At 39.2% G+C, this 18,467-nt stretch overlaps 1 protein-coding gene and 1 long non-coding RNA gene across 17 annotated transcripts in view; one reads left to right on the top strand and one right to left on the bottom strand.

Annotated features, from left to right (window-relative positions):
- Positions 1-18,467, bottom strand: part of LOC108024154 (protein kinase shaggy) — a 49,233-nt gene that overhangs the window by 12,519 nt on the left and 18,247 nt on the right. For 4 of the 16 annotated variants that reach the window (XM_017093958.3, XM_044093222.2, XM_017093960.3 and 1 more), the window contains exon 2: positions 6,266-8,106. The exons of 11 other annotated variants lie outside the window; for them this stretch is intronic. In XM_017093958.3, coding sequence (XP_016949447.1) covers positions 6,266-7,937 — 1,672 coding nt within the window. In that variant the 5' untranslated portion in view covers positions 7,938-8,106. Of the gene's footprint in view, positions 1-6,265; positions 8,425-18,467 lie in introns of those variants that run through there. One more of the 16 variants, XM_017093957.3, reaches the window with a different exon arrangement.
- On the top strand, positions 4,045-4,461 carry LOC127012501 (uncharacterized). Its single transcript, XR_007765995.1, has 2 exons — positions 4,045-4,129; positions 4,280-4,461. It is a non-coding gene; the product is annotated as an uncharacterized LOC127012501 (long non-coding RNA).

The raw sequence follows: 18,467 nt of genomic DNA on the forward strand, positions 1-18,467 counted from the left end.
CGTCCGATTTTGATCAAATTCAGAGCTATTTAAAAAAATGTATTCCCAAGAGTAGGAGTTAAAAAACACCAAAGATATAATTTTTTTAAAATTATTTTTCCACCAATTTTATTTTTATATAATACAGTCGTCTGATTTTGATAAAATGAAAGTCGAAGTTCAGAACGAATTAAAAAATTAGGAAGCTATATGCTGAAAACACCAAAGATATATTTTTTTAGTTTTTTTTTGGATTATTACTTTGGAAGCTATAAGATATTATTGTCCGATCCGACTTGTATACCATCTGCAAAAGAATGAAGACTTTTGGAAAAGTTTCAGCTCGATAGCTTTAAAACTAGGAGACTGTTTTGCGTAGAAACGGAAGGGCAGACGGACGGACGGACGGAAAGACGGACATGGCTAGATTGAGTCGCCTAGTGATGCTGATCCATAAGCCATGTTTTTATCCATATAAACATTCTTTTACAAGATTTGTTTATAATAAGTATTACGCAAGCTCACTCTTTAGCCCACAAAATTGGTTTCATACATTAAAAAATTGGTTTTAAGAAAGTGTTTAATGTATTGTTTTAAATCGATTTTAACACCTTTCTCCTAGTTTCGATTTTAAAAATAGATTCTTAATAAACTTTAAAATCAAAATTTATTCCATACAAAACTCAAATGTTCTTTTTCACTGCACGGTGGCAGGCTTTGGCCTAGTTTTATTTTCGGTTACTTGACGTTTCTTTTGCTTTGTGTGCAGATCAATCGATCGATCGATCTTCAAATAGCAAAATATGCAAACACGCGGCACCACCGAAAAAACAACAAAATACAAAATCACAGCAAAAAAAAGGTACCGAAATAGTGCGGTCTTCGAAATTTCGTTTTTATTCTTTTAAGAGAAAGAGAGGTACTGATTAGATCGATACGTTTCGTTCCGCTATTCAATCTGACGATCCGATCGCTCGAGCTACCGCAGCACAATTGGCGACAAAAAAGTGAAAAAGAGCAGAGGACATCGGGCATGGCGATTAAGAGACGCAAAGATTGCTCACGAATGCCACACGAAGGGTGGTCGGTTCCATACTTGATCCTCACTCTCAGGCGCCCAACAAATTCGACGATCGGTTAAAACGCGCTTTAAAAAATTACACCTAAATTATTCACCATAACAATCACGAAAAATTGATGCGATTCGGGGGAAATTTTAATTGCAGACAAATTCGATAAGGCCAACGCAGAGATAGAGCGGTCGAAAGACTGAAGACCTAGAAGGCAGAAGAAAGACAGCGGCAGCCAAGCGTGGTCAAGCATACGACAGCCACGCCCCTTAGGCCTCCGCCTGTTTGGCGACAGACATCTGACAGTTCAATGCGGCTGAAAGAAGAATCCGAAGCGGAGAACGAAAATCGCAGCAGAATCAGAAAAGGAATAGGGAGGAGAAGACCAATCAAAGGATATACGCAGCGAACAAAAATTATTTCATTTTAATGAATCAATTAGACGCAGAAACTCAGAAAAAAGAAAACACCAATACATTTTGAAGGGAACCTAGAAGTCGTAGCCCGCTTTTGACATTGCCATTTGTTCTCTTTGCACATGCAACGCAGGTAAATATATGTAGAATCATATGAACCATAGGCAGAAATTCAAAAAAGATAGTTTTGTTAATACCGAACGTTAAGGCAATAAATTAACTGTTTGCACTCTTTGTTGTTATGTTATGTTGTTATGTAATGTTATGTTATAAAAAGTATTCTCACCATCAGCTGATTTTCAAAAATTGGAAAAGATTCTTTTATCCTCTTGTATTGTACTTTTCGTGTTTCGTGTTTCAGCGCCGTAGAAATTCGTTTTGGGTTCTCCACTGTCGCTCTTACATTAATAAATTGCTTTTTCGAAGGACTGTTAAATCAATCAAATTATCAATAGGTACACCATCTAACCTACCTATTAACCAAACATTGAAAAACTATATGAAAGGGGAGGAGGCGAGGGTCTGCTGACGGTGGAACAGTTGAAGCTGTCTGAAAGGCAAAGCAATTTGTAGTGCCGCCAACGTAGCCGGAAACTAATCGATATACAAGCAGTTGGCACCACTCAGCCGCAAAGATGGGGGTGGGTGGTATGTGGGCAGGTGATGTGGCATGCAAAATGCTATGACGCAGTGGTGAAATAAAAAAGAGGAGGTGGGGGCCAAATAAGGCGTAATACCACTAAGAGCGAAAGGAAGTAACCACAGACGAATCGAACCATAAAAGAAAATAAAAACCTTTTCCAAACAATCATCGGGTCTAACCCAAAGACTCCTACTTTCAGCCCTATTAATATATATCTGTGTATACACACTCAGGAGACATTGTGCCCAAAACTGCTAGCAAACTTTTCAGGCTCAAATTACAACTCCCCCTGCATAGGACCCCCTTCTCACCAAAAATATATGTAGGTAATTTATATATTCACCCTCTATCCCCTTAAAAATGAAATGGATATGCCAGAATCCTGAAAACACAACTTTATTGGAATCAACAATATCAACTTGTCCTTGCCTACCAATAAAAATAATGGACACTACCAGTGCTATTTTTGCTCCGTGCTTACGATTTACTTCTATAGTATATATAAACTGTGTACTTTTTTTATTTAATTTAATTGTTCTTTTTATTGGCTAAGAAAGCTATCTGTCGATCACGGATTAAAGGAAAAAAGAGAAAAGATAAACAACCATTACAGAAGAAAAGGGATAGCGAGAAGACGACACCACGCGGGCGGAGATCACGAGATGCCCCACAATCTGCAACATTTGGCATCATTATAGAGAGCTTTATCATACCAGTCACTATCACCTGCATCATTATCATCGAAGCCCCAGTCTTATTTGAGCAAATTATTTTTAGGTTCAGCGTTTCACTGCATACTTTTAGATGCCACCATAAAATCCCACACTATTGGTTCTCTATATGCATTTTTTTTAATCAATCGCTGGGAAGACCTTAAAGTGACACATAAAAAATAGTAGAGAAGAAAAACAAACGAAGAAAACAAAAAACAAAAGAAGAGAAGACAAGAAAAATGTATGCAAAAATACGAAACACAGAAGAATCGAAAACGAAGAAGCCAGTTCGCCTATAGAAATCAATACAAAGGGAGGTGCATAGTACAGAGAACTTATAGACTCTTCCGCAGGAAAATGCTCTTCTATGCAGCTGAACAAACAAGCTTTTAATGAAAACATAAAGAAAAATTAAATAAAAGCAGGGGCAGAGGTAAATTGGCAATGAAAAACAGCTGAGCAAACGCTAAACAAAACTATCCCATTAATATAAGTTGTGATAATAGTTATTTTGAGTTGTATTTTACTGTGCAGTAATAAACTATTTTAATCTTCATTGAATCAGATTATTAACAAAAGCTGTCTTTGTTTATAGAATAAAAATATGTTTATTTAATTTATCCAAAAGTGTCGTGTTCAGACAAATCGGTCAAACAAACCCCGGATAAGCCCTAGTTGCCCACTACAAAGTTAATAAAAACACATTTTTTGCTTTAAAATTTCAAGTCTTATAAACTTGAGGCAGGGCAGGGTAGAAAGGAAATTAGGTGAGAGGGCAAGGCAATGCAAAACAACAAAGAATAAAAAAGCACCTCATTAGGACCAGAGACACGCCTCCATTTGGTCACAAAATTAGTGAATTTACAAATATTTTTAAACTTATGCGTACACGTAGGTATGTATGTATACACAGTACAAAAAATACATTTCACAAGCTGCTAAATATATGCATGTTGTTGGGCTCTGATATTTTTGGAAAAGTTTTTTGCTCTGTCATCCGTTTTATGAGACGAGCGCGTGATTGTCGAACGTTAACAAAAAAATAACAGCAACTAACAACGCCTTATCTCTGCTCCCGAATTCTCAATTCCTCTCAAGCTCTCCCTTCGAATCGGTTGGTCTATGCACATGTATATATTTTAACATATATATGGCTTTATAAAACCAGAGCTGTTAGGCATATAGCCGCGAGCCTTTTGATCATTTTACTGCTCATCTATTAAGGACAAGTCTAACCTAGCAAGTCTTTTACTTAGCACTTTTATTCGAAAGTTCCATAAAGATCAGTCACATATGATTTAAACTGCGGTAATATTACAGTAAACCTGTTCCTTATTTTAATGTCAGCGTATTAATTGGTTAAATGTTTCTCTGTGAATATTTGAAATGTTTTTATAAGATATTTCTCTCTCTGCACCCTTATCATTTGCTTATAAGCTCTTTCTGTTTTCTTATCAGTCAGCATCTGCCAAAGCCGCAAATCACTTATACGACTTACCGGATGGGAACTAAGACGTCAACTTAAGCTGGGGATGATGTAAGGAGAATAAAGATGAAGCTGAGGTGACAAGCACGTTGGGACACAGTGCCTTCCATAAAAAATACTCATAATAAAGGGAATTTTAGTTTTTGCACAGCTACGTTAACGCTTCGATAAGCTCCCGGGCCAAGATTCCAAAATGATGCAACTGACAGCAAGCTAACAATATTTTTTAAATATAGCTATTTGCACTTTAGTTATACAATTGTAATAAGATCTTAGAACAAGGGGATGGAAATACTACTCAATGATAACTGACTATCAAAATAACTGACTTTAACAAAGGAAAACTATCGAGTGACAAGAAACTGGATTACGATGAGAATATTTTGTTTTTTTTATTTCAAAATTTTATCTAAATATTTAATCTGAAGTCGTAAATCTCAGGTTAAATAGCATATGTATATTCAATCCCAAGTGTGCCGGCCACAAACTGTATTGAGTAGGTGAAGAAATCTAAATGAAGTGGCGTAAGTCAGTGCTGTTGCCCTGATTCTACCGTCTCTCTGTTCTGCCTCCCGGTCTCTTTCTTCCGCCCCTCCCTAGATTCTTCTTATCAACGACAAATGCAACAACACAGAAATATGGCCTGTTATAGAGCATGGTCGAGAACATTCCGCTTTTCCTTATCGCCCGTCCACTGCTTTCCACAATAAAGCCAAGATCACATTTTGTATGACAATAAAAAACAAGATCGCAAATGTATGTATAAGAACGTCTATATCCCTGAGCCTTTCCGCTGTGTATAAATTCTGTGCTTATTTATCGCAGCAAAGACAAAGCTTGACAAAGCTATCAAGAGTGCATTCGTTCGTTCATTGACCACACTTCAATTGACAACAAAATTGTACTTTCAAAGGAAGTTGTGAAGAAAACATATTTATATAAACAATTTGACTTATTTCTTTATCGACTAACGAAGAATTTTCACTTTGCTCACTCTCAGCGAAAACTTTATCACTTTCCTATAAATCTTCGAAAATTTTCCGTAACCAATACGTACCCAAAATAAGAATACTTATCTATGTTTGTATATGTGTGTGTACATAGAACAATCTCACCCGATACGATAACCCTCAGAAGTTTAAAGGAATTTGTGTTCCCATTCGATCAACACTTACCTGCAAATAGAAGAAAGAAAATACAATTTTAGAAATCACAGTTATAAACAATTTATACGATTTTATGGTTTTTGTCCCTACAGGAAAAGTCTACTGGAAATGTTGTAGAAAAATGCTAAGGAGTTTATTACTGTCAAGGTTTACGCAGTGTAGGAAACAAATCTCTCGGTATCTCAATTATAAAACACAAAATATGAAGAAAAATATTAATTTGTATAATAGTAGTGAATATAATTAATATGTTAGTACTTAAGGCACTTAAAAATTATTTTGTTATTATACAACAAATGTTGTTTTACAAAATTCCATTTTAATTGAAAAATTGATTCCCAAGGTGGTTTTGAAGTATTAAGACAAGCGCTTTTAAATAAATAAGAACCCTATATGTTTAAACCGTATCAGGGGTGCCAGAGAAATCGTTTACAGCTGAATTCATTGTGTTGCACACCCCCGGCGATTCAGCGTTAAGCGATTTCTGTGGCACCACAGTTTATGTACATTACGAGTGTTCCCTAGCTGCCTTTAATATAAAACTTTCTTGAATTACGACACTAATTTAATATTATTTTACGAGTGTTTGAAGTACATGCAAAATGTATTTTTTTTGTTTTTTTTTGTTCAACCTTGGTTCTGATCGTCAACATTAAACAATGCTTTTAGGAATATCGTAATGTTCATGGTGCCACCGAAATCTATTAGCGGTGAATTCACATAGCGCTTATATTGATGTTTATAAGGATTTTAGGGCTGCGTCATTTTTGTGGCACCCCCCAGATATTTTACCTAGTATATTTTTGAACTTTTGCACCACTTTGGTCCAACTGACGCAGGATTGAGTTCTGGCCAATTTGGCAGTCTTAACGTTCTCGCCACTCTCATCGCTGTCCGCATCTGCGTCGCCTTCGAGATCTGGCTCGGCTCCTTGCTCGATATCCCCGTTGTCCTGGGACTGATGATCGTTTTTGGGGCGGGTAGTGATTGTGGTTGTGTTGCTTTGGGGGATTCTGTCGTAGTGGTTGTCGTGGCTGTGGCGGCGCATCTTGACCACTCCGTTGTCCCTGTGGCTGTGTTCCTCGACATCCTCGTCTACATCCACATTGGTGTGGTGATCATCGTGAAGGTGCCTGGAGGGATTGGGTACCGAGTTATGTGTGCTCCTAGAGCTAGTATCACAGTGTGGTTGTTGCTTATAATCATCTTTGGTCTCATCCACCACCTCACCACTGGCAGCCAAGTTGGATGCCACGGTGGTGTTTCGCTTCTTGCGCTGCTCCTCGCTCCTCCGCTCCCTCTTTATCATCTGTTTTTGCTGCTTGGCAAGCAGCTGTTTCTGCTTACGGGCAAACTTCTCCCTCAACTTGGGACTGCCGAACTCGTCTAGGTAATACATGGTATCCTGGAGGCCATCCTTGCGATTAATCAGCTTGGAATCAATGTGTGGATCCTCGCTGATCTTGAGCAGGGGAAAGTATATGTGGCCGTCGGTGGCGAGGCTCTTGGCATCGCGACGACGAGCTATGGCCGCTGCCACTGTTAGTTTCGCCTGATCGGGTGGCAGTAATCGGTTTTTAGGTTTAAGATCCGCCTCCTTTGCCTCCTTTGCCTCCTTCTCCTCCTTCTCCTTCTGCACCTGTGGCTCGGACTTGCTCTTGAGGTTTATTATAATACCCGACTGACTGTCAGATTGGTTGTCGTTGTCGGCCTCCTCGACATCGTCATCCACATTGACGCCATCATCCTCCTCCTCGATTTCCACATCGTCGCAGTCCACGTCATCATCACAGATTTCTACCTCATCGATGCGATCCTCCACATCGAATCCCTGGGTCCCGGTGCTATTGGTACTCTTGTACTTGATGCGGCTACGCAAGATGTTGTTAGCCACGTTACTGGCACCCACGACAGCGGGGTTGTCCACACTGCTGAGCTCTAAAGCGGAAGAGGCTCTTATTCTCTGCTGATCCTGGGCCTCAGAACAATTGCTGCCCAGGCTTTCGCTGCTGCTGTTTGACTGCTCCCCGATCTCCTTCGAGGCCTTGGCATTGTGGCTCGGTTTTCCCTTTCCCACGCCCTGAATATCCTTGGTTTTCAATGGCCGGGTCGTGACACCGTTTTCGATGCCGCTGTCCTGACTGAGCAGCAACTGCTGTCGCTGCTGCTTCTGCCGCCACTTGCCGCCAGGAGGTGCCTGTGGCAAACTCAGCGAGCCACTGCTGCTGCGAGGTGGCGGCAACTGTAGTTGCTGCTGCGATGCACTGGAAACAATTACGCCACTGTCCGCCGAACCTGTCGATGTTTGCGACGAGAAGCGTTCGTTCAGCGGTATTTTAATCGGCTGGCTTATCACGTTGTTATTATTAATGTTTAGTGCATTATTTACATTATTATTGCTGGCGGGCAATAAATTGAGAGCTGGTGCAGCTCCTGCTGCCTGCGTTGTGGTTGTTGTTGCCATAAGGTTTTTAATAGTCTGTTAAATACTCTAGGCAGAAGAGTATTTTGTTTGTTCGTGTTTTTAGGTTTGTTAAATGTCGTATGTGGCACAGCTTAATAGGCTGGTAGGGTTTGAAATAACTCCTTTTTATTTGTGTCTTGTTTGTGTTGGCGCTTCACAGTCACATTGCCTATTTTTTTATTTAAAAAATAAATTAGACCTTGATTATGATTCGGTTATACCAAACATTTTTTTTGACTGCATTTTCAAAAAAAACTTGTTCAATATTCTGGCTAAATTTAGCCCAGCGTTTCGGTTCGTTGTATTGGACACCGTAAAAAATACAGAGAAAAGCCAAACAAAAACTTTTTATAATTCAACACACTCACACGAAACAAAAACAATCTTTGTGATTTTCAATATTTAAGTGTCTATTTTGGTTATTTATTTGCGTTGTCTGCTCCGTTTTCTCAGCGTGCAACATGTGCGACCGCCTTTGAGTTCGCGAATGAACTGAGAACTCGAGAAACTTAAACGAACCTGAGAGACAGAACCACAGAGAGAAACAGAAACAGAGCGAAAACGGCAACTCAAGTTCCAAGTTATTATCGCTGACGCACGCACACACACATGTGTTATGGGCAGTGGAACGAATGGCAATGAACACTACGCAAGCACGCAGCGAATGAGAGAGATGGGAAATAATGGACAGAAGAGAGGAGCTACCGATTTGAGCGGGGTGGAAAGTTTCTTCCCCTAGTGAAATGTGTAACGTTTGGCAATAAAACACCTGCAGAGACCGACACAACTGAATGGAACACAGCTGCAATTCTGAGACAAACCGAAACATAAGCTTCCGAAGCTCGGTTTCCCTTTATTCCACTTGGTCTAAAGCCCTAATCTTATCACTACATTAAAATGGCTTATTATCAGTATTGAAAATACTACCCTAAAAACCAAAAAAAGAAACCATGATAAACCAACAATAGTTTTTAATTATTTATGCGTTTAATTTTGAACTTCTTATGTTCTATATAAGCACTTGGTTACCCTTGAGGTATCCATTATAAAAAACTACAAACTCATTTATCCTTTTACAAACGGATAACAATTTTAAAAGACTCGCAAGTTGCGTTGAAGTGTATCAAATATGCAGATGCCTTGGTTACAAAGACGGTGGCCCTAGGTGCAACTGAACCAGCAACGGGAGTGATCGACTGATAAAAACACTACCAATATCACGAGCTGTGCATTGTCTTCATCTTACTTATTCTGGACGATTACATTGGAAAAAGATGTTTTCTTTGTTCGTTTACTAGAAGAATTAATGTATTTTAAAACACATAATTTCAATAAAATCACATTTAAATTTAAAGCTTTCAAGTTTATTTGTTTTTCTGTGGAACTACCGCGACCGAGTTAAAATGATTACCGCAGTATTTTTTCCAATAAACATTTATTACCAAATATAATTTAATGAGCCATACTAATAAATTGTCATACACATTACAAAAATCAATGGAAAAGTATTGCAGGGTGAAGCAACCTGCGTTGCCTAGTTGATGTTATTGCTATTTACCAATTGGAACCATACCACCTAGACAGATGGAATCGAATCGTTATAATGGAGGTCCGGAGGAAAGTGTTTTGAGGGCAGTGGACAACGCCACATTGCCGCCAATTAGAGGAGTGCCCCAAGTCAATTTGCAATGAAATGGCACTAAGAAGAGTCCCTCCCAAGGAAAAACGGTACGTATAGACGGTAGGCACTAAACCATAATAAAATTAAAAAACACATTGGTCAGCAGCAATAGACCAAAGGCCAACCCTAGTAAAACAACACAATTATCGCATCAGACTCCGTCCGTATGTTAAGTCTTCCAATAAGGAACGGCGTTCAGAGGTGTTTCAGGTGGACAGCGGCTTTGCAGACGATGACAAGTGTCCAACAACGGCGCAGGAGTTGGCATCCGGACCGGGTGGTGCAGGGGACTATGGTGGGTGTTTAGGTCAGTTTGTTGGCTTAGTTCGTTAGGTCATGCTAAGGGCGAACAACTAAAGGGAAACGGTAAAATGACTGTGAAGAAAAAACTACCGAGCTAGGTGGGGGATGAATTAACGAAGCTCACTCTCCAAACTCTGCCATTTAATAGAATAACTTTTCATTTTCAAATGTTAATTTTTTTGCCACTACCCAAAAAGAAATGGCTCTTTTGCCATTCGAATTGGCATTGACTATTTAATGGCATTTTCATTTGGCGCCAGGTCCCCAGTTTGCACTGCTGTCCACGTGCTGGTGGGTTCCAGTTTCGAGTCAACTTCCATTTAAATAGCAAATGAGTTGAGCTTAAGTGGTGGCGTTTCCAGCGGAAAGGAAATGCGGGTCTGCGGTTATGTTGGGGGCCCGTGAGCCTAGCGGTTGTGTTCTTGCTTGCTTGGTCTTGAACTTGCATGTCGATAATGCGCTCTGACATTTCTCCTGGTAACTAACAGTGGTAATTGCGCTCAGACATGTTTTTACAGGCTATTTTACCGGCTGGAATTATTGATTTCGAATGTGGGAAAAATGTCAAAGCAAACCTGTTTGCCCACTCGTTTCGTTCCCTCTTTTTGGGGTCTAGGCTATCGAACTGAATTGAGACTATAAATAAAATAGAGGTGGCGCTTGACATCAAAAGCAAAATAAAATAAGCAGAAACAAAAATACAGCCGTAAAACAGAAACGAAGACCCAAAAATATATCAATTACGTTCTAATTTCACTGTTTCATCGCCGCCTGTTGCTTGCACAGCAGCACCATCTGTTGTCCACTTCATCTACTAGTTGAAAGTGAAAGTACGAGCGAACGAGAACACAAGAAATTTAAAAATAATATTAGACACAAGAATATTTGCACGTTACTTGCGAACAACAAAAAGGGAAATCTCTAATAGTACGAGCGGAAAAGAAGAAAAAGCCTTAGGAAATTCACTCATTTGCTTGCCAAAGACTTCGAAATACCAAGAGAAAGCAATTAATCAGTTAAATGTGGGAGGTTTTGGGGTGGGTAACCTATCTTACAACACGCAGGAGATAAAATCCATCATCACTAGGACGGGCAGAAATAGCTAGATCAACTCGGCTAACGTTCCTGATCAAGAATATACGTTCTTTATGGGGTTAAACACGCCAACACTAAACCCGAACACTATATTTTGTACTCTACAAGCAGCTTGTGCATTGTTATCACTATCCCCGCACTTCCATCGCCAGCTGCTAATGACCAAGTCGGCAATCAATAATTAGAGCTGACCGAGGTAATTACCCCTTGACAACACCCTAAAGTCGATCCACATCCAAAAGGCATATGACTTCGATAACGACAGTTGCAGCACACCAATAACAAGAACGAAGGAGGAAACCGAACCAATAACAAATACAATTATGAGTAGAATTTATGATGAACTTTATTTTTATGGCTAAAAAATACTACCACCTAAGTTGTCTAGTATACCCTTTATCTAGTATAGCCTTCAACTGTACGTGTAACGGCTATAACTATACACGACAAAGCAGTCGTAGATATGCAACAAATCCTGAGAAAAAAGGAGGCACAAACAGTGGAAAATTGAAAGGGTTACCCGCCACGACAGTCCGCAGGAAAAATGAGGAAAATAAAACAAGAGAGCGCTGATGGGGGATAGATAGGAGAAGGTGCTAAAGCCAACACGCAATTAGTTAATGCCCAACCCTGCTAGCAACCACCACCCAACTCCACAACTAGGTTAAACAGAAACAAGAACAGCCAAAAACTGGTAAAAACCGAAACGACAGACTAACCGTCCACTTAACGTTTTAAAAAGTAAGTGGTAAATATTTCATAATACTTGTCCGTCGAACGGCAATAGAAAATAAGTTCAGAAATGTATATACACTGGTGGAAGAAATAATAGAAACAGCTCACTCCCTTTCCTTTCTTCTTTTATTTCATAAAAAACAAGGTGGATATATCTTATATATGTATGTCAAGGTCTAAAATAAAGAACAGGTATCAGTGCTCTACATGTTTTAGCTATAAAGCCCAGACTTTCGTACTTACTTATATAGCTGATTAATAAAAAGTGCAGAAGTAAAAATCGATTCTATTATTTGTACTATTATTTATACAGTGTAAATTAAAACAATCAATTTTCGTTGAGTAGGTATAAACTGTATGTGTGTTCTCGTATTGTTATGTGCTCGTATTGTTATAGTCTGAACGTAATATGGGAAAGCAAAGAAATTTGAAGAGTATACAGCCTTTATTTATTAAACTAAAATCCATAAACAATTGATTACTTATTCAGCGGCTAAGCTTATGAATTAATACTCCCAATAAGGGATAACGACAAATTGAAAAAAAAAACAAGAAAGGAAGTTAATTTCGGCAAGCCGAAGTTTGTATGCCCTTGCAGTTAAAAGAAATATTCAACGATAGATACACCATGTGAAATTTTAAAGGATAGTTGCTAGCTTCAGTGATATTAAAAAAATGTCTCATTTCTCTGACCGTTTATTTTACTTCTATATGTTAGAGTCGTCCGATTTTTATTAAATTTACTCGCCCGATTTTGATAAAATTAAATTGGAAATTTTTAACTAATTAAAGAATGTGTTTTCCAAACGTAAACTATAAGCTATAAGATAAAGTTATCCGATGCGACTGTTTCCGACTTAAATACTACAATACTGCAATAGAAAAGATTTTTGGGATAGTTCCAAGCCCGATAGCTTTAAAACTGAGAGACTAGTTTGCGCAGAAACGGACGGACAGACGGACTTGACTAGATCGACTCGTCTCCTCCTGCTGCTAACTTCTGACTGAAATTATTAAACCCTAGAACAACAGAACTGCTTTAAAGGAACCGTGTTTTAAGACAGACATATTTTTCTGGCATTTAGTAGAAGAACAAAACTGTTGGCAGACATTTCGTGTAACTTTATTTTTATCCCTTACTTACTCCTTCCAAAAGCGACTAACAAACAGCCGACGGATGAAGAGTGAGCTGAATGTGAAAATTATCGCAAAACTCATACCCCAACTGTCGAATGGCCTTGCTGCTTTTGGGCGGAAGTGGGAGGTACTCGACTACTGCTAAAACCACACGTGCACAACGCATTTTATGCCCGAATCTTATCAGCAAATAAAAAAAGTAACAAAAACAAGAGTTTAAGCAAATTGCCCAATTAATCAAGAATAATATACAACGCTTAGCCAAATGTGAACTTTGGTCATGTATGTGTAAAAGTAAAATGGAACTAGAGGTTAAAGTTAAAGCTAACATATATGTACATATGTATATAAATGCGGAGGGCAGAGATTAACTCAGATTGATAAGCTGCAATCCACTCTAAAAACCTTACTTCACATACATATTCAGAATCTCAAAAACCCCCTTCACAAAACGCCTTCGTGTTGCAAAGTCCTTTGTTTCCATTTTTAGCCCGATTGATTATTATAACTATATGACAAACAACAATGTTTAATTGCTCGATGTAAACAAATAAACGAGGTGAAGAAGCATTTTCCATATCGATAAGAATTACAAATGACTCTTGTTTATTCTTTCTAATCGGAATTAATGGGAAAGTCAGGAGTGTGTTATAAAAATAAACGTAACACAATAAGCATATAAACAAAAACAATATAATTAAGCTTATTACGTGTCAAAGATTTTTTTGGGTTTCTGTGAATAGCCCTTTTTTAAGGCTCCGAATTGTCAATAAATACTGATTCTTGCTTTAAAAACGCCAGAGGCGCAATGGTTTGAAACCATTTAGATTGGCTTAGTCAGCGCTTTTTTTTTCCGACATACAAAAAAATAAGAAACAAAACAAATTTAATGAGCTGTGACTAACTGCGGAGTTCCAAGTACTCGGGTTGCCCCCCGAAAACTGAAACAAGCAACGGAGAAACAAAACAAAACGGATAAAATGACATATGTAAAGTAAGCCAGGGAAATCCCTTCAACCAGTGTTTCGGTAAGCCCCTAAATAGTAGCCATTAAATAGTTGCAATCGTAGAAAAACATTTAAAAAAGACACAAAACTTATTTATAAAGTGTGAAAGAAAATATAAAAGCATTCTCAACGTACAACAATAATCCACAAGGAAAAGCTTCCTTTTACCTGCTACATGCTCTCCGACGATCGCAATACACGCTTTTTCCCTTTACAAGTAACGCGCTAAAATAAAAAAACGCAGTCGCCAGCTTCGACCACGTAAACATTACTACATTTTGTTTTATGAATAAACAAAAATTAGACAATTTTTTTTCAACCAACCCCACTTCGATAAATAATTGGAGCATGTGTCATGAACAGCAACAAATACATTAGAAAGAGAGAGAACAACAAGAATCAAAGCATTACTGAACAAAAAGCCGACGAATGCGCTCGCGAGAGCAGACATAAAAGCTGCTCTCCCACTCACGCATTGCCACCCCCCGCCCACAGTATCGGCCCCCTTTGCTCCTACTACCATTCAGTCCCACAATGACGCAATGCGTGGCAGCATTTACGTCAGGCGAACGCCGAAGTTTTTGCTTTTTGTGCTGCCTTTTTGGTCCCATTGAGCTCCCCGCTTTTCAAAATCGAAAGCAGAGAAGCCAACCTGAGAACCCCATTGCAAAGGTCAGTATCCCCATGCCCTCGCAAACTAGGGAAATACTCGCAATCCGCGAGATTCGATTTCATAAAACCTGTAGTATGCGTAATAACAGGATTCTTCTGAGTTATCCTTTGTATAAAATTATTGAAATGAGTTGTGCTACTTAAAGCCCACGTTAACCTGAGGGCCAGAGGCGTACTCCCCTTTGTTTACTCAATCTATGCTCCGCCGAGTCACGAACCACATACACTTTGGTGTCTGCCCAGACACTCAATGACACCAGATGGCAGACGACCAACAAGCACTAAATGCTTGCGATAAGAATTCGACCAGGCAATCCGAAGTGCTAGTGCACTGAACTATCCCAAACAAATCAGACAGGGCTGACTTGGATTCTGATAGGACCAGACACCACTGGTGGTGAACAAACTGCGAGATACAAGGGCCACACTTCAAACCGACTATCGGGGGCGTTTAGGGAAGCACGTGATTAGTCGATCATTGATGGACCCACGCTAATTGATAGATCCAATACCGACCGTATATTTGCGGTCAGCAAATGGCAAGGCGGAAAATGAATTCGGCGCTTAAATAACAAAGTACTAATTGCAGATCAACCACTGGAAAAGTTGTGTGTCTTTCTCTTTCAATCAATAAATGTGAGTAGCGAACAAGAGTTCAGCCCGAAGCCATTATATTATATTGTATCCGAAAATTTATCCAGTACTTCCCCTCCTGCCATCTCTCTCCAGTGGGGGCTGCTAATTAAATTTGCACGCAAACAAGCTGGAAAGGGATGGCACTACGGCTGCTAGAGATGTGCTAATTGTGCACGCTAATTACGCCAAAAGATTCGCAGTGAAACGCAAAAAATACATATATATATCTGTATATCTAGAGAAGAGGAACGTTTCGCGTTCCGTTTCACATTGTTGTGCAGCAGACTGGAAAGTTTCGGCGAGCGGTGGAAACTCGCGGTGTAATCGGTGGAAGAGGGGGTTGCGATTTAGTTGGTCACATGCGATAATTTCGTTAGATGCCACGCGCCGCTGATTAAACGTCTTTTGCTCCCCATTCCCTCCTTATTTCATCTCCGCATAAACTTGCATTAAAAATAGCCACTCAGCAAGTGTTAAGTATTTGGTGCTTATTTTTGGATTCGAAACATTCAAATTGTTCAGCAATTGATTGACGCCTGCCTTAGTCAAGCAAAATCATGAAAAATTAAATGGAATGGAACACGGGCAGTGAGGGCCTAATTATCGATAAGTTGAAAAAGTTGAATGAAACCAAAGTACAATACGAAGACAATACGAAGTTCAAGGCAAACGAATTGAGCTATCGATCACTCTACCGGCTACCCTCAGATTAAAACATAGTAAAAAAAATAAATAAATAAAAAGCCTAATTAAAAGAGCATTAAAAAAGAAGATGGTTACTTTTTAACGTTTTAAATTTTGTCGTTAGTAGTTTTTTTTTTGATTAAGACAATGGAAGACAACGCAGCCAAGGCCAGGAAGACCGTTAACCTGAAACGGCAGAATAAATCGATAAACAAACGCACAGATCGATTAATCAAGGCAACTCTAACAGTTGGTAACTTTCTAAGCAATATGCGGTTTCCATTTGTTTCGCGGCCTTCTGCCAGCGGTCGATAATCGGCCTCGCCAACAGGGGGCGGGAACGACAAGGTAGGGGCAGGTGGGCGGCGTACTTGCCGACACCACACAACTGGTTTAATGCGCCTTACTGGCCTCGCACACCAAAAAATACACCAACAAAAGAACCGCAAACTGCCAAAGTCAAATCTCAATTTAAGCCTTGTTTTTAGTTTCGCGATCTTGTAAGCCGCAAGGGTTAAAAGAGCGTTTGTATTCTGAACATAAACTATAGAAATTCATGATCTCTCCATTCGCCTGCACAAATAATAAAGCGAGAAGCGAAGAGGCTCGGTTTCATTAAATTATTTTTTTGTGTTCAGGCATGAGTGTTCGCAAAATAGAACTCAATTAAGAGATTAGTTTTAACTTCTCAATTAATTGCTGTCGATCAATACTATCAAAGCTTTATGAAAGTTGTCGATGAATCAATGAGTCAGTATTGATAATTAATTTCCGTGCAGCAGAAAGAGTAATTAAATATATATAAAGGACATTTATTCTTAACCCGAATCACTAGCCGAGTTTATCAGCCATGTTCGCCTGTATGAAAGCTGAGATCAAGGAAACTTTGAAAGCTAGCCAGTTGCAATTACTCGGAGTTCTGCTACACCACAAGTTTTTTTGTTTATCAATGTTTATCTTCATGCCAAAATGCTCGAAATTGGACTATCCATTAAAAAGTTACAAGCACATAAGGACATCGATGCTAGGTTGCACAATCGCGGACTTGCAATTGCAACTTTAACAGCCGCTTAGCTTAACCATTGGCTGAGCGCCGACTTTAGCGTTTTCTCTTGTTTTTCACTGTATAACGCTTATAAAACAATTTTAGTGCCGGCATGATGATGTCCACAGTCCCCAATAAATTTGCATGCCCCACGCACAGTCCCAACAATTCAATCAACTGACAACTCTCGTTAAATAGAATTGTGTGCGATAAAACGTTATTAGACAGCACTTTGGCCTGAAGGGATAATCCACTATCTGGGCGCTGTAGTGCGAAATGCTTTCATTCGATTGTTTCGGCTGCACGTCATACAGTTTTGGCCCCCGAAAAAGTTCGGCGAAAGCAAAGCTCTCCACTCCAAAGCTTTTCGAGTGAAAAGCTCGGAGTGTATTCTCGCATTATTCATTCTCCTGCCTTGAACCATTGACACATTTCAGGCGTGGGTGGCAAAAGAGAAGAAAGAGCGACGGGAGAAATGGAGAGAATAGCAGGCATGAGAGAAAAAAGTGATCGTCACATAAAATATACATATGCTTGGTTTAAAAATGCAATTCCTAATATGAGAAGTAACTAATGAGAAGTAAGAGAAAAAAGACAAGAGGCGCATTACCAGAAAAATGAAGAAATAAAAGCCGTCAAGCAAAACAAACCAGAAATTTAGCATATGCTTAAACACAGGTGTGTGTGTAGATATTTCTTCCTCTGTGCTATTTTTATAAAAATAAAAAATCCTTTAGAAAAAGTTAAAAGGAAAGAGGGGACAGAAGCAACAACTAAACAACACCAAGTAACTTTGAGTAAAACTTGTTGCCTTTGGGGGCAAAGAAGAACGAGTGAAAGAAGAAGGAAGAGAGGCGAAGAGCGAAGAGCAGCCGGCACAGTTCATGCGAATTTTTTTTGGGAATTTTCCATTGGCAAAGCGACAGCAGCAACAGCATGAATAATTCACTTTTGGTCCAAGTCACCATAAACACCAGCGGTCATAGAAATAGTCACTCAAAAGATGACTTAAAACGTTTGTGTGTATAATGTGTCGACAACTTGATATACATACGAATATATGTACATTTATATTGCACTATTCCAAGCCATTCTTGGAGAACTTGTGCTATAAATATTATATTATACACTGTACTAGAAACACATTACACGGAGGTGTCACAGAAATCTCTTCCAGCCAAACACGATTGCTTTAGTGCATTGATGTACGTAAGAAACATAACGAATTTTGGTTGGAAAAGATTTCTGTGACACCCCCGATAAAAACAGTTTTAACTAGATATCATAGGTTTTTTGAAGCTATTATTTTGATCTTGGGTGTGTTTTCTCTGCAACGAGGCCCATATATTTTTTTTAATTGTCGCCAATAAGGATTTGCGTGCACGTACAGCAGCGACTCCAACCGCTTATCCCCCTTATCCATCAATTCCATACAGCTTTGCCTACTCATTAAAGAACTTCTGCCCATGAAACTAAATGGTGATCAGCGAATTGAATGATAAAGTACAGGGGGGTGCGGTCACCCGGCAAGAGAG

This window comes from Drosophila biarmipes, chromosome X (genome assembly GCF_025231255.1).
Source record: "Drosophila biarmipes strain raj3 chromosome X, RU_DBia_V1.1, whole genome shotgun sequence".
Taxonomy (NCBI): domain Eukaryota; kingdom Metazoa; phylum Arthropoda; class Insecta; order Diptera; family Drosophilidae; genus Drosophila; species Drosophila biarmipes.